A 14,848-nucleotide genomic window follows, 5' to 3' on the forward strand; every position below is an offset into this window, starting at 1 on the left:
ACATGATCTAATATCAATTTAAACCTAATCTCGTAGTAAACAAATCGAATTCAAGTTAATACATATGCTATATATAAGAAAAATGGGACAGTCTCCACTATATTTGCTTATAGTTATCATTCCTATACCGACAACAATACGTTTATTATATTTTTTTCTCCTAAAGGCCAAAATGATAAGTTTATTTAAATTAAAATAAATACGATACAATAGTTATTTGAAGTAATTTACTTTTATTTTCTTGGGTAACACATAATTGAAGTAATTTATTAGAATGTTTTAAAAATTATTAAGAAAGGAGTTGAATTCAATGGTAAAATATGAAATATCAAAATAATTAAAGCCAATAATTCACCTCGTAAAATATATTATCAAATGAAAAGGTAAAAAGGAGCTTGTCCAATTCAACAAATTGACAAAAGAATATGAAAATGTATGGTTCCGAATGGCAAAAATTTTCTCGAGAAAAGAAACCTATTATTTTACAAAGAATGCAAGTGGCCAGAGCGTCAAAACCCTAAAAACCTTAACTCATTGACCACCAGCCTGACCATATAATGTCATCGTTCGATGCCACGAAAAATATCTACTATATATATCGCTTATACACGGACTACGGTGCCCTTGCAGAGAGTACCCGTGTACTCGCTCCCCAGCCCCACTGGAATTCCCAAACTGCCCCCCGGTGACACGCTGCAGCAGCGGACAGCGAGTAGCCGAGACAATTCTACAGCTAGCGATTGGAGGGAGGAAGCTGCATGCCGGACCCAGGCTGCTAGGGCACACGCGACTGAGGACAGAGCCAAGGCCAAACAACAAAAGGAACCGGAGGAGGCCCAAGCCCATGCCCCCCCGCGTCTGCTGCGTCTGCAGTTCACAGCAACCCACTACTAGGCTTTTGGCCATAGCATTTTATAGCAATCATAAAAACTATAGCACGGCAATCAAAACCAGAAGGCCGATTCCGCCGTCTCTCCACCATTCTCTGCTCTCTCCCTCCTCCCACCCCCGCCTCCAGACCTCCGCTCGCAGCACCCCCGCTATTCCTCCCCTCTCTCTTTCTCCCTCTCTCTCTCTCTCTCTCTCTCTATATATATATATATATATATACATATATAAGTTTTTGTTTTCCTTTTTAAAAGAAAATCTTGCGCTATTTGGTTCGGTGCTTGAGCTGCGATTGGAGGCTATTCTTGCTGGTAACATCACTTGGCAGATGCTCATATTTACTTCCTATTTTAAATTTGTTCCGCGTCGCGTTGATGATTTTCCGTTCTAGAATAAATTTTCGGTATCTACTCTAAATTTGCGGTTTTGGGCATCTGCTATTGTGGACGCTGGTGGGATTTCAAGGGAACTTATGCGTTTATTTTTGAGTCTTTCTTCCTGAAGTTATCATGTAGTTATATGATAGTAGTTCTTGATGTATGCGTATTGGAGTGTATGCATTTAAGATTTTTGTACATTCCTATGGCTGGGGATGCAACCAGAGTGGTTTTCCTTTTTTTTTTTTTTTTTTTTTTTTGTTTTTTTAAATTGGGTATTTTTTGATAGCTATTTTTTTTGTTTTTTGTTGTTGTTTTTTTTTTTTAAATCCGATGGACAGAAATGGTATTGAAAATGTATGTTTTTGTACATGTGCATGTATATGCACTTGTGTACTCATCTGTATGTGGACTTGTGGGTGCATATATGTATTTGGATGTAAGCCAATTGGCTTATTGTGCTTTTCCATGGATGCAAAATATTGTGGTTTTTGTATTTTCTAAATTGGCTATTTTTGCTTACTTGTAGTTTTTCTTTAATCCAACGGACAGAAATGGTTTGAAAATGTGGGCATGTATATGTGTTTGTATGTCTACACATGAATGCATACGTGTATTTGTATGCATATTCATGTTTATATCCATGCATGAGAATCAGCGCATAATGTGCATTTGTCTGTGTTGTGAGCTCCTTGTACATTGATATACTTGTTCGTTTAGTTGAAAATGATATTTGAAAAATTTGAGGCAAATTGTATTTGTTTGTTTCTTGGAAACTGCATTTCTAAGGTAAACGCTGTAAACTGAATTTGAAAATTTTCTCTTCTCCTTGTGATTGTATTTTTACTTCTGGAGCTTTAGTTTTCATGCCCCCATCTCTTGTTTGAATGTCTGTAGTATACATGGCTGGGAAGTCCAACAAAGGGAGAAATAAGAGAGGGCCACATAATACTACGAGTTCTTTGGAAAGAGTGGTATCATCCGATGCTCTCCCAAATGATAATTTAAGCTCTTCAGACTCCAAAGTCGATGCTAATGGAGTTCCAGATGTGGATGAAACTTCAGAGGCCAAGTTGGATGAGTCCAAAGTAGCAAGTTCAGTGAACCAGGTGAAGCAAGGTAATGTTATTTTAATAATTCTTTTGGCATCTTATTCTCAGGCAATACCCCAGCATTCTGAATCTGCAAGCATATTGCTCTGCCTCAAGTATCATGTTTTGTCATTTAAATGAACAAGAAAAGTAAAAAGCTCCTGTGGGAGGAATAAAATCAGGCGTTCTATCTAACCAAGCTTACCAACCTGGTGTTCTCCAATACACAAGTTTGATGCGGTTGTAGCGTCAATATTATGCAGGGTTCACTGGACAGGATTGGGAGTTCTCATGCCAATTTGGTTACAAAAAACTTGAAAAAGAGCAGATTCTGACTCTATTCCTTTGTACTCTTTGCAAATTTTAGTTTGCAGTCTCAAGCTAATTTGTTGGGAATAACTTCATTGTCAATCTTTCTTTTTTGGGTCACATTTATTTCGCTTTCACATGTAGAATGGGCTTAAAAATTTATTAGCAATTATGGTGCTATTATTTTTTATTTTTGTTGGTTTTAGTTGTTTGGCCATATAGTTTTAGATCACTCTGCAAAAAATGTTTAAACACATTGGTTCCACCATCTTATTCATGCTTTCTTTTGCTTCACCACAAAGTGGAGCTGATCCCTTCCCCATTTATGTACATGAAAGTTGTTAATTCCTTTATTTTATTTTTTTTAAAATTTTATTTCACAAGAAAAAGCAGAGTAGAAATCCAAGGAGCAGTGGGGGGGGGGGGTGGGGTTGCCAACCCAGTAGAGTAGATTTTCTGAATTTGATGACTTTTCATATTGTAAATGATTCTGTCTTACTACTGTTAAGGATTGATAATTTGATATACATTGTTGGCTCACAACCTAATAGCTTAAGCTTTTAGGTAAAGTGTTAATCTAACATGGTATCAAAGCTAGTTATTAGGAGGTCATGGGTTCTAATCTTGTTGCCCACTTTTAATGTAAGTTTGTTAAAAAAAATTATTGTGTTCCCAATATGGGCTTTACTCATTGTTTGTTTCTCTCCACGTGCTGTCGGGCTGCACGTGCGGGGGAGTGTTAAGGCTTGATATACATTGTTGGTCCACAATCTAATAGCTTAAGCTTTTAGGTAAAGTGATCATCTAACTACTAAATTTGGAATTCTACAGCATCTTATTTCTATTTTTATGCTTCCATATGCACATACCTTATCTGGAATTATACCTCTGCTTTGCAGGTGAACTCCGTCTCTATCCTGTTTCTGTCAAAACACAAGGTGGTGACAAGCTTGAGTTACAAGTGAGCAATCATGACACTGTTGCTTGTGATTTTAGTCTTCTCAGTGATTAAAAAGCAAAATGCAAAATCATATATGCACTATTGAATGAGAAGTGTTGGTGCCCATGAATACTATTGTGATTTTTATCATCTTCGTAATCGTATGCGTCTGTAGTGGCAATTGGAGAATTTATCATTTTTTTTTGGATTCCTTGTTATTAGAATTAGAAGTGCTGGCACCCTTGTTTTATGGATGATTGACTTTTAGTGCCTTATTTGTCCTACTCCATTTTCCAATTCTGATGATGTTTTCAAACTGCCTTGCACATGCAGTTAAACCCTGGAGATTCTGTTATGGATGTGAGACAGTTTCTTCTTGATGCACCGGAGACCTGCTTCTTTACATGTTATGATTTGTTGTTGCATGATAAGAATGGTTCAGTTCATCATTTGGAAGATTACAATGAAATTTCTGAAGTTGCCGACATTACTACTGGTGGTTGTTCCTTGGAAATGGTTGCTGGTATGTTGATGCTGTTTTGCTTTTTACATTTTTTATTTAAATTTCAGCTTGACGTTATTACTGAATGTGTATGTCTATATGTTTTCTTGCAATGAAATCGTTTTGTCGTATCTAACATATAAGTAATTCTTGCAGCGTTATATGATGATAGATCGATTAGGGCTCATGTTCATCGCACAAGAGAATTGCTTTCTCTATCCACACTGCATGCTTCGTTATCAACATCACTTGCTTTACAGCAAGAGACGACACAAACTACAACAACTTCATTAGGTTTGGGGCTTTTAAGCTGCAATCTGTGTTCTTATTTTCATTATTTTTTTTTTCCTGTTATTCTGTCAAGATTTAATATGTTTCATCAAATTTATTGTGATTCAGACACAGTTAAAGCTGAAATACTAGAGCTTGATGGTTTGGGTTTTATGGAGGATGTTACGGGTTCACTTCGTAATTTGTTATCAGCATCTTCTAAAGAAATTAGATGTGTGGAGAGCATAGTGTTTTCGTCATTCAATCCTCCTCCAAGCTATAGGAGGTAAATACCTAAACCTTCCAAAATTCTTGATCACCCTTTAATTCCTTCATGTTTTTCAGCTTCCTTTTCTACTGGGCAGCCTACATGATTGAATCACTTATCATATATTTATTTAAAAAATTATAGACTTTTCCGTTGATGTCATTATATTTGTTCGAAAATTATGTACTTCTATGAAAGTGTAAGTAGCACATTGTGTGTTTTTGTTATCCAGGCTTGTTGGGGATTTAATTTATTTGGATGTAGTAACATTGGAGAATAATAAGTTCTGTATAACGGGAACCACAAGAACTTTTAATGTGAACTCAAGCACGGGGAATACTCTTGACCCAAGGCCAAGTAAGGCTAATACAGAAGCTACTACCCTCATTGGACTCTTGCAAAAAATTAGCTCAAAGTTCAAAAAAGGTAACAAATTAATGCTTTCTGTATATGTTCATTTGGCAACAACTAATTTATTTTCCTCCCCCCCCCCCCCCCCACTCCACCTAGCTTTTCGTGAAATTTTGGAGCGGAAGGCCTCAGCACATCCTTTTGAGAATGTTCAGTCTCTGTTGCCACCGAATTCATGGCTGGGATTGTATCCAATTCCTGGTAACTTCAATTTTGAAGAAGTTATATTGATATTTTGCAATGCTTGGGTGATTCATCTCTAGCTTCAGCAGTTGTAGAAATCATGCATCTCTTTGAAATTGTTTCTTTCTGCTATAATTTTAATGCAAATGACATGATTATGGCTGCAAAATACCACTCAGGAAGAGAAGTGGCTGCAAAAACACCACTTTGAAAGATAATAGAGGTTGTGGTTTACTCTGAACAGAGGGCTTAGGGGCCGTTTGATGAAAGTAAGCATCAAATGCTGAATACTAAATGCAGTTGTCAATCTGTGAACAGTATTCTGAATACTAAAACCAATATTTGAAATCATTTATTTGTAACTAACCTCTGAATATTTGCACTTTGCCTGTTTAAAACCTGTCGAGCACATCTGTTTGTTAAAAATAAGAGGAATTTTAAGGAATCTAAACATATATTTAATTGTAGTGAAAATAATGTTTCTCAAATGCAAAACATAAAATTTTAGTCAAAATTTTTTTCTACTAATACAAATGTTATAAAAATAAAAATATTATTTATTAACAAAATTAAAATATTTTCTGCTAATAGAAATGATAGAACAACAACAACAAAACCAAGCCTTAAGTCCCAATAAGTGGGGTCAGCTACATGAATCATTTTCCACCAATTTATGTGATTGCTAATAGAAATGATAAAAAATAACAATTTTAGTTATGAAAAAAATAAAAATATTTTCTGTTAATACAAATAAAAAAATAAAATATTATTTAAAGGAATATTTACAGGAAGAAAAGGAGTTTGGCTGACTAGGGGAGGGAGAGGTCTGAAGGGAAGAGAGGTCAAAAACAAACAGACAGAGTTAGTGCTTTCAAAGCCGGAGACCCAAGACCCAAAAAGCAATAGAAAGTTTTGGGCTTGATGGGGCCTGGCCCAGAATATTTAAAAAAAAATTGATAAAAAAAGTTTATCTTTGCCCTCCTATCTAATGACACTTGTGAAAGAGTGCGTGTTAAAACCAGGCTTCTCCATCCCTTGTGAGACAAGCTTTTGCAACACCTCCAGTGTGAGTCTCAAAGGGTTGCTGCAATGGGGACAACAACACTCAACAGAGGGAGAGACCCAAATGGAGGCTTCTTTGAGAGAGGGGAACCACTGGTTATTGTCTGGACGCGTCGAGAGAGAGAGAGAGAGAGAGTCAGTTTGCTTTCCTCAAATTGTGAAATAGCACAAGTATTATGAAAATAAACTAAACAATAACAGCCATCCCTAGAAATCTTCTTGGCTTGTATCATCATTGCAAGCCTTTCAAGTGTTCACAAGCTGTTCATGCGCCTAACATAAAACAAAATACCTCAAAAACAAATGCCTATATTTTGAGAGAGGGGGACCACTGACTGTTGTCCTGTTGTGTCAAGAGAGTGAGAAAATGCCTATATTTCGAGAGAGGGGGACAACTTGCTGAGAGAGCAAGTATAAAGAAAATAAATTAAACAATAACAACCATTCCAAGAAAGGGAGGGAGATTCACTTAGCTTTCTCCAAATTGTGAAATAGCACAGGTTTTATGAAAATAAATTATACAATTACAACCATTACAATAAATCTTCTTAGCTTGTATTGTCATTACAAGCCTTTCAAGTGTACACAAGTTGTTTGAGTACCTAACATAAATCAAAATATCTCAAAGGCTCATACAAATGCCTATACCCTGCTTGGCCAGCCAGTGCATAAGGTGAAGTACTGTCTGGAGGTTTAGGGACTTTAACCCAAGTGGAGGCACAATCTGTGGTATTTTTCCACAACATTTCATATAAATATCCACACCTTTTTCATTTTGAATGCTATGTAATTTAAACAAGCGAGAATAACTTTTACATCTTTGTATACCTCCTATAAAATGATTCACTATTCCAGATTTATATTTATATATATAATATATATATATATATTTATTTATGTATGCATGCATGTATGTATATGTATACACATGCAAAATATTTTTTGTCATTTTCCACAACAAAATCATCAAAATATAATAAGCAGACTCATCTCAATCATTCTGAGTTTTATATCATGGAAAATTTGAGAACACCTTTTTTAGACTTGCTAAACAAATGATTATGCATATTTTTAATGATATTTTGCTAAAAGGATTCAACTAACAAGAGTTTATTACTTTGTCTCCATTTAATTTGTTTTTTGCCCTTAGTTCCCTAGTGAATGAAATAGAGATTAAAGCTACTTACCTCAATCATCTATCTCTCAAGCTTTGCAGATGCTTTTCTTGATTTTTCTGAATTTTCTGCATAATTTCCTCCCTCCACTGACTCCTTTGTCTTCCCTTCTTCCTTTTCTAACTAGAAGTTAAAGATTTACAGCTTAGTCTTAAGTGTTGTGTGCTGAAAATAAAAGAAACATAAAGTTGATGGGGGAACAGGAGAAGTTATAACCATGAGCTGTAAGTGTCCTATCAGGTGTCTGTTTCTAACTTTCAATATGTCAACTACCCTTCTTTTATTTATTTATTTATAATTTAATCCCAAATCTTTGTCTCTTCATTCTTTATTTCATTCCCGCCTTTCCTACTTCGTCCACACTTGAAATTTATTTAGTTAACTGCACTTTTGTGCTCATTAACTTGAAGAGCACACTGCATTAACTTGAAGAGTACACTCTGTATTAACTTGAAGAGTACACTTTGTATTAACTTGAAGAGTACTTGCCTACTTTTTCTTTTAAAAATAATTTAATGCATACACATGCTTGGCATAATTTTTTTTTTTTGGATAAATAAAAATATAATAACAGAAAAAACTAGGTACAATGAGAGGAGTTCTCCTAGAACAAAATAAAAAGTTACATTCAATTACAATAGAGTTACACCCCAACCCCTTCGCATGTTGGATGATGAGAACCTCCCAAAAACTTGAATGAGCCCAAGAGGCCAGAAACACAATCTATCCCATAGCGCTCTTCTGGATTGATCTTTAGTCCTGGAAGGTTTTTGAAAATTTTAAACGAAATAATGATCTTCGGAATCTCATGACATTTTCCTCGAGACACGGCATAATATTATGGGCAAACTAGAGATGTGACACCTCCACCTCCTCCCTCCTAATTGATAAGCCTCTTGTCACACCTTCACATTCTGCATGTGCAGAAGCATCCAACTAAAAATATGCACCACCACAATTTTCAAAAAATGGAGAGAATGAATCCCCATTTCTAAGGCCCCTAGAAGCATTAAACCATATTGAGGTTGACGTGGCGACCATTAACAATAACTGACAAATTGACAAGCTCAAGCAACCCCTAATCCACTTTCTCCTTATAGCCTTAAAGACTTGCCTAACCATCACTTTATCCAAGAGACCCCAATTCATCATATCATAATGTTTCTTGAATTCCAAATTGAAGGTTTAACCCTTTCTATCCCTCTTCCTTGCATCCTCAACCACCTCATTAGCCACCAGGCACCAACATGACATCTAAGATTTGCCCGTCTTTAATGAAAGTTGAGCCATAGTCATCATATCACCCAAAACCTCTCCCAATATTTTAGATATAACCTTTGAAAGAATCTTGTATAGGCTAGTGACCAAACTAATAAGCTTGGAAGTCCCTCACCTTTGTTGGCCTCTCCTTTATAGAAATTGTGACTTAAAAAGGTAGAATTCATCCTTTGGGCTTTGTTATGGGCCCCTGGTGTTTGCCTATAAAGCTTCATCCTCCTTCCATGAAAACTTTGTTAACTATGGGCTGGCCTAGCCTCTTGCTTTGGGCCCTCCCAAATATGGGCCATAACATTGGGTATCAAGATAATTCGCGCTTTGTGTATCTCTTTTAGATGTCATATTCAAATTGGAATAATTTCCAAAAATAGTAGAAAATCTCTTTGCTTAGATACTTGTCACACGTCTTAGTCAGACTTACCTTTCTAGGAGCTTATCTTTTCCCAACCAACTCTCATTGGAGTTTCTCTATTGTTGGAGAGGTGGAGCTTCAATTCTTGAAAGGACTGACTTAGTTTATGTCTGCTAAGGCTTGATATACATTGTTGGCTCCTCAACCTAATAGCTTAAGGGCTTGTTTGGTTTCATTTTTGTTTTTGATATTCTATTTTCGTTTTATATAGTGAAAAAACTAATTATGAAAATGCATTTGTTTATGTTGCCGGTTTTTTGTTTCTATTAATTGATTTTAGTTGTTTGCAAAAAAAAAAAAAAAAAAAAAAAAAATATTTTATGTTTTTAGTTGTTTTGTCAACTTGGTGCCAAAATATTAGTATCCATAATTAAATTTTTTTGGATTAAATCATTCATTTTATCCATGCTATATAATTAAGATTAAAATAAAATGATCATATGAATTTAAAATATAATTAAAATAAAAAATGGCCATAATAATTTAAAAAAAAATAAAAAAATAAAATCCATTTACAAAATATTTTTGTTATGTTTCAATTGTCATATACAATAATATTGTTCACGTAAAATGAATTTTAAAATATAATAATTAGGTAAAATAATTATAATAATTTTTATTTTTATTCTAGTAGTTCAAATTTATATTACTTTGTATTTGTTGAGGTTTTGACTAAATGAATGACCTAACTTGAAGATAGGTCTCTCCCTCCATTTATAATACAAATATAATATATTCTAATGACAATAATACCCTTACTAACTCTCACTAATTAACATACTAACAGACTTAATAATAGTACTAGAAGACATAAATAACCTCTAACACTCCCCCTCAAGTTGGAACATAAATATTACATGCTCCTAGTTTGTTATAATTAAATTTAATATGAGCACCCCCTCCCCCCCAAAAAGCTTTGCTAAACAAATCAATAAGCTGCATATCAGACTTCACATAAGCGGTAGTAATGAGCTTCTGCACAAATTTCTCTTGAACAAAATGGCAATGAACTTCAATGTTTTTTGTTCACTCATGAAAGACCAAGTTGGAGGCAATATGAAGAGCAACTTCATCATCATACATCAACTTCATAGGCTGAGAATGTGAAAAACCTTTAACCAGACAAGTTCACAAGTAGTGTGAGCCATAGCTCTATATTTTGATTCAACACTTGACCTGATCACCACAGTTTGTTTCTTACTCTTTCAAGAAATCAAATTACTACCAACGAAGATATAGCACCCAATTGTGGATCTTCGGTTGGAAAACCTAGCTTAATCTGCATTTGTATAGCCATGAATATAAATGTGGCCTTGACATGATATAAAAGACCTCTCCTAAGTCCCAAGTGCACCTTTGAGATATCTCAAGATGCAAAATACTGCGTCCCAATGACTTGTCCTCAGAAAATCCAAAAATTGACTCACAACACTTGTTACAAAAGATATGTCTAGCTGAGTGACTATGAGAATTCAGCTTTCCAATAAGTTTTCAATATATTCTAGGATTAGGCAACAAATCACCCATATCCAACACTAACTTGATGCTAGGATCCATGGGTGTATCAACCAGTTTGGATCCCAACAGTCTAGTTTCATCCAACAGATAAAAAACATACTTCCTCTTCGACAAAACAGTTCCCTTACAAGATCTAGATAATTCTATACCCAAGAAGTATTTCAATGGTCCCAAATCTTTGGTTTGAATTTAACTTGTAGAAAAAGTTTGAGACATCGAATACTTTTATCATCATCACTTGTAATAACAATATCATCCACATACACAACAAGAAGGATCCTATGTGATGAAATATGACGATAAAACATGGAATGATCCATTGCACACTGTTGAAAACCAAACTCAAGTACTATAGCATTGAAACTACCAAACCATGCTCTGGAGATTGTTTTAAATCATATATTGCCTTCTTGAGCCAACACACTAAGCGTGACTCCCCCTGAGCAACAAACCTAGGTGGTTGCTCCATATAGACCTCTTCCTCAAGATCACCATGCAAGATGACATTCTTCACATCTAACTGATGTAGAGGTCAATGACAATTGGTAGCCAAGGAGATAAACAGACGTATTGATATAAGTTTGGAAATTGGAGAAAAAGTGTTAGAACAATCCAAACCATACACCTTAGTATACCCCTTAGTAACAAGACAGACCTTCAGACGGGCCACAAAACTATTAGGGTTGACTTTCACAATGTATACGCAGCGACGACAAACCACAAACTTGTCAGGAGGAAGAGATATCAAGTCTCAAGTGCCATTGTCCTGTAAAGCATTCATCTCTTCAATCATAACATTCCTTCACCCAAAGTGGGTTAAGGGTTACGAAATAGATTTAGGAAGGGAAGTAGATGATATAGTAGTAACAAAACAATAATAGGAGGGTGATAAGAAGTCATAACAAACATAGATGGAATGGGATGTTGGGTACATGTGTGTTTACCATTTTGAACAACAATGGGTGGATAAACATCATGAGAAATATGATCATCAGACTAGGAAACCAAAGGCATGATAGTAGAAGCTAGAGGGGACTCTCTTCCTTGGAGCCGCCATTGTGAATAAACCTACAAATTAGGACGATAGAGACGACGAGAAGGACTTGAACTACATGGAGACTTAGATGGTTGATTGGGCAAGGATAGCAAACTAGAATATGGAAGATTAGGTAGAGGAAGAGACTCAGTGAGCTTAGAAGCACTCAGGGACTGGGTGTAGTAAAGTGTTGACTCAAAAATGGTAACATCTGTAGAAACAAAGAAGCGATGTAGCGCTGGACTATAACAATGATCTCTTTTGAGTATATGAGTAGCCCAGAATGGAACATTTTATAGCACGAGGATCCAACTTATGCATCCTAGGAGTTAATTGATGAACAAAGGAGGCACACTTGAATATACTAGGAGGGAGAGAGAATAAAGGTGAATTAGGAAAGAGAATGGAGTACTAAGAACAAAGGATGGCATCTTGTTGATTTGATAGCAAGGAGTAAATACAAAATCACACCAAAACACTTTAGGTACATGCATTTGATAAAGCAAGGAGTGTGGGCATAGGATGATTGATGGACAATACTAAATTGAGTCACGTAAGTAGTGAATTGTGAATTGAAATACTCTTTAGCATTATCACTTCGAAGTATTCGAATTGGCAAACCTAATTGAGTCTTTCTTTCAGAACAAAAGGCACAAAATATATGAAATTACTCGGAACGATCTTTTATTGGATATAACGAAGTCATTTTTGAATAATCATCCACAAAGGTTACAAAGTACTGGAGGCCCAACTTGGATACAACTATACTAGGACCTTAAACATCGGAATGGAAGAACATGAAAGGGCTTGCAACCTGTTTATTGACTCAGGAAGCAATAGGGACACAATGGTGCTTTCCCAAATAACAAGACTCACAATCAAGACTAGAGATGAAACTGTAGTAAGGAACATGATGTTTCAACTTTTCCAGTGAAGGATGACCAAGGTACCAATGAATTTGGAGAGGTGTAGCAGCAGCAGTGCAAGTGGTAGAAGGAAATAGTGGCGCAAAGTGATAAAGTCCACCAGTTTCACACCCTCTGCCAATCGTCTTCCTCGTCTTCAAATTGTGAATAACCACATAATTAGGGAAGAATGTTGCTGAACAATTCATGGATTTAGTAGTTTTGTTAACAGACATAAGATTGAATGGAAACTTGGGAATGTATGAAACGGAAGGAAGAGAAATAGAAGAAGTGGGATTTTTAGTTCCAATTTCCTTGACAGCAGTGGTGGATCCATCAACAAAAGTATGCGAGGAAAATTTGTAGGATATTGAAGAGTAGAGAAGAAGCTAGGTATACCTGTGATATGATCAGTGGTAGTAGAGTCTATGACCCAAGGATTAGGATAAGAAGTATTGGATGACAGGCATATTGTGGGATTGTTTGGGAAATAGATGAAATGGGAAGAGAAGCTTGTTGTGATGCTTGATATTGTTGGAACTTAGAACGCTCTTCCTCTGACATGTGTACAGTATGTTGCTCCCCACTCGGCTCTAAAGGCGCGGAGATGGTGGTGGCTGCATTGGCTGCCCCCAAAGGTGTGAAGTTGGTGGTGGTTGCATTGGCATGTGAAGGTCTACCGTGGAGATCTCAACATTGCTCAATGGTATGATTGCCTCATCCACAATGAGTGCATTTGCGAGGAGTGCCTCTACCTTGTCCATCTCTACCACCACCATCGCTCGAACCACTTCAATAACTTCTACGGTTGTTTGCTAAAGAAAGCACGGAGGGCACGAGAATAAACATCATCAAATGATAGCAACTTTGCACTACTAAGTATCTTGGGCTGGACTGCCTCAACTCGGATCTCAAGCTCACTAGAACTCAAAGAACTATCATATGCACCCTCTGCTTTTGCATCTCACAAACGTTGGTGGTTATCAGTTGCACGATGTTAAGCTCCTCATGAATATGTTTCATCTCCAAAATAATCTGCAATGCTCCTATCTCCTTGTTGTAATTGAAAGTACTCCTGGGGATAGGTCTTTCATATGTGTAATGCTACTAGAGTATAGAAGCTTGGCATAACCCCAAATCTCCTTACACGTATCTAGATGCATGCACGTTCGTGCAATTTGTGACTCCATTCCACAAGAGACAAATAATCAAGGCATATTCTTGAATCCACACTTCTTTTCTCTTCTCATCAGAAAGATTAGATTGAAGCAAATGGTAAGATTTTCCACATCTTGCTTAACCAACCTGAATAACCTAGACCATTGTACATAATTCTTTTTCCATCTAAGTTTTGAGTTGTTATCTGTGACAGTGATGAAGGAAACATGTTTTTAAGATTCATAGACTCCATCCCAACACCCACACACTAGCAGTCATACCAATGTCAAGCAAGAAGAACAGTCAAAACTAATTGGGACAAACGCACCACAATCTCACAAATCAACTTACGAACACTGCCACAGCTCAAAGAAACTCACAAAAAAGCCTTTACGAACACCAAACAACAACTTACATATTACCACGAGTGCATGATCAAAATAGATTGGATCTCTGAGTAAAAAACATGCCCAACAACTTAATAATATGGTCTAGAGAAGGAATTATAGCATGGCTGAGGAGAAAATAAGAAAAAAGTGGCTGGAAAATCTCTCATGCGCTGGTGCGTGGGGTTGGCACTGCCGGCAGTTGGCCTGTGCATATGGCGGTGCATTGGGCACTTTCCAGGGATGGGGTTTTGTGGGGGTAGGCTTCAAAGGGTTTTGTTTTTGGTTATATGGCTGGTTTTGTGAAATAATGAAGGGTGGAGGTGGATCTGAGAAGGGCAGCGACAGGAAGGTGTTTTCAGCAATGACTGAGTATGATAGGGCTTAGGTTGGATCACACTTTGATACCATATTGAGATTTGATTAAATGAATGGCCTAACTTTGAAGATAGGTCTCTCCCTCTATTTATAATACAAATCAAATGCATTCTAATGACAATAATACCCTTACTAACTCTCACTAATTAACATACTAGCAAACTTAATAATAATTCTAAAGGACATAAATAACGTTCATAATAGTATTGTTTTAACCATATTTTTTAATTGTTACTTGATTTAAGAACATGAGCATTTGTTTAATCAAGTTTTTTATTTGGTTTAGTTCTAGAAATATTGA

At 36.2% G+C, this 14,848-nt stretch overlaps 1 protein-coding gene across 3 annotated transcripts in view; it reads left to right on the forward strand.

Annotated features, from left to right (window-relative positions):
- Window positions 1–825: 825 nt before the first annotated feature.
- Window positions 826–14,848, forward strand: part of LOC131165072 (clustered mitochondria protein) — a 56,588-nt gene continuing 42,565 nt past the window's right edge. Inside the window, exons 1-8 of one of the 3 annotated variants that reach the window (XM_058122735.1) lie at window positions 826–1,199; window positions 2,163–2,384; window positions 3,565–3,626; window positions 3,939–4,128; window positions 4,264–4,401; window positions 4,507–4,663; window positions 4,878–5,071; window positions 5,156–5,257. In XM_058122735.1, coding sequence (XP_057978718.1) covers window positions 845–1,199; window positions 2,163–2,384; window positions 3,565–3,626; window positions 3,939–4,128; window positions 4,264–4,401; window positions 4,507–4,663; window positions 4,878–5,071; window positions 5,156–5,257 — 1,420 coding nt within the window. In that variant the 5' untranslated portion in view covers window positions 826–844. Of the gene's footprint in view, window positions 2,055–2,162; window positions 2,385–3,564; window positions 3,627–3,938; window positions 4,129–4,263; window positions 4,402–4,506; window positions 4,664–4,877; window positions 5,072–5,155; window positions 5,258–14,848 lie in introns of all 3 variants that reach the window. The other 2 variants (XM_058122737.1, XM_058122736.1) reach the window with 2 other exon arrangements.

Source organism: Malania oleifera, chromosome 9 (genome assembly GCF_029873635.1).
Source record: "Malania oleifera isolate guangnan ecotype guangnan chromosome 9, ASM2987363v1, whole genome shotgun sequence".
Classification (NCBI taxonomy): domain Eukaryota; kingdom Viridiplantae; phylum Streptophyta; class Magnoliopsida; order Santalales; family Ximeniaceae; genus Malania; species Malania oleifera.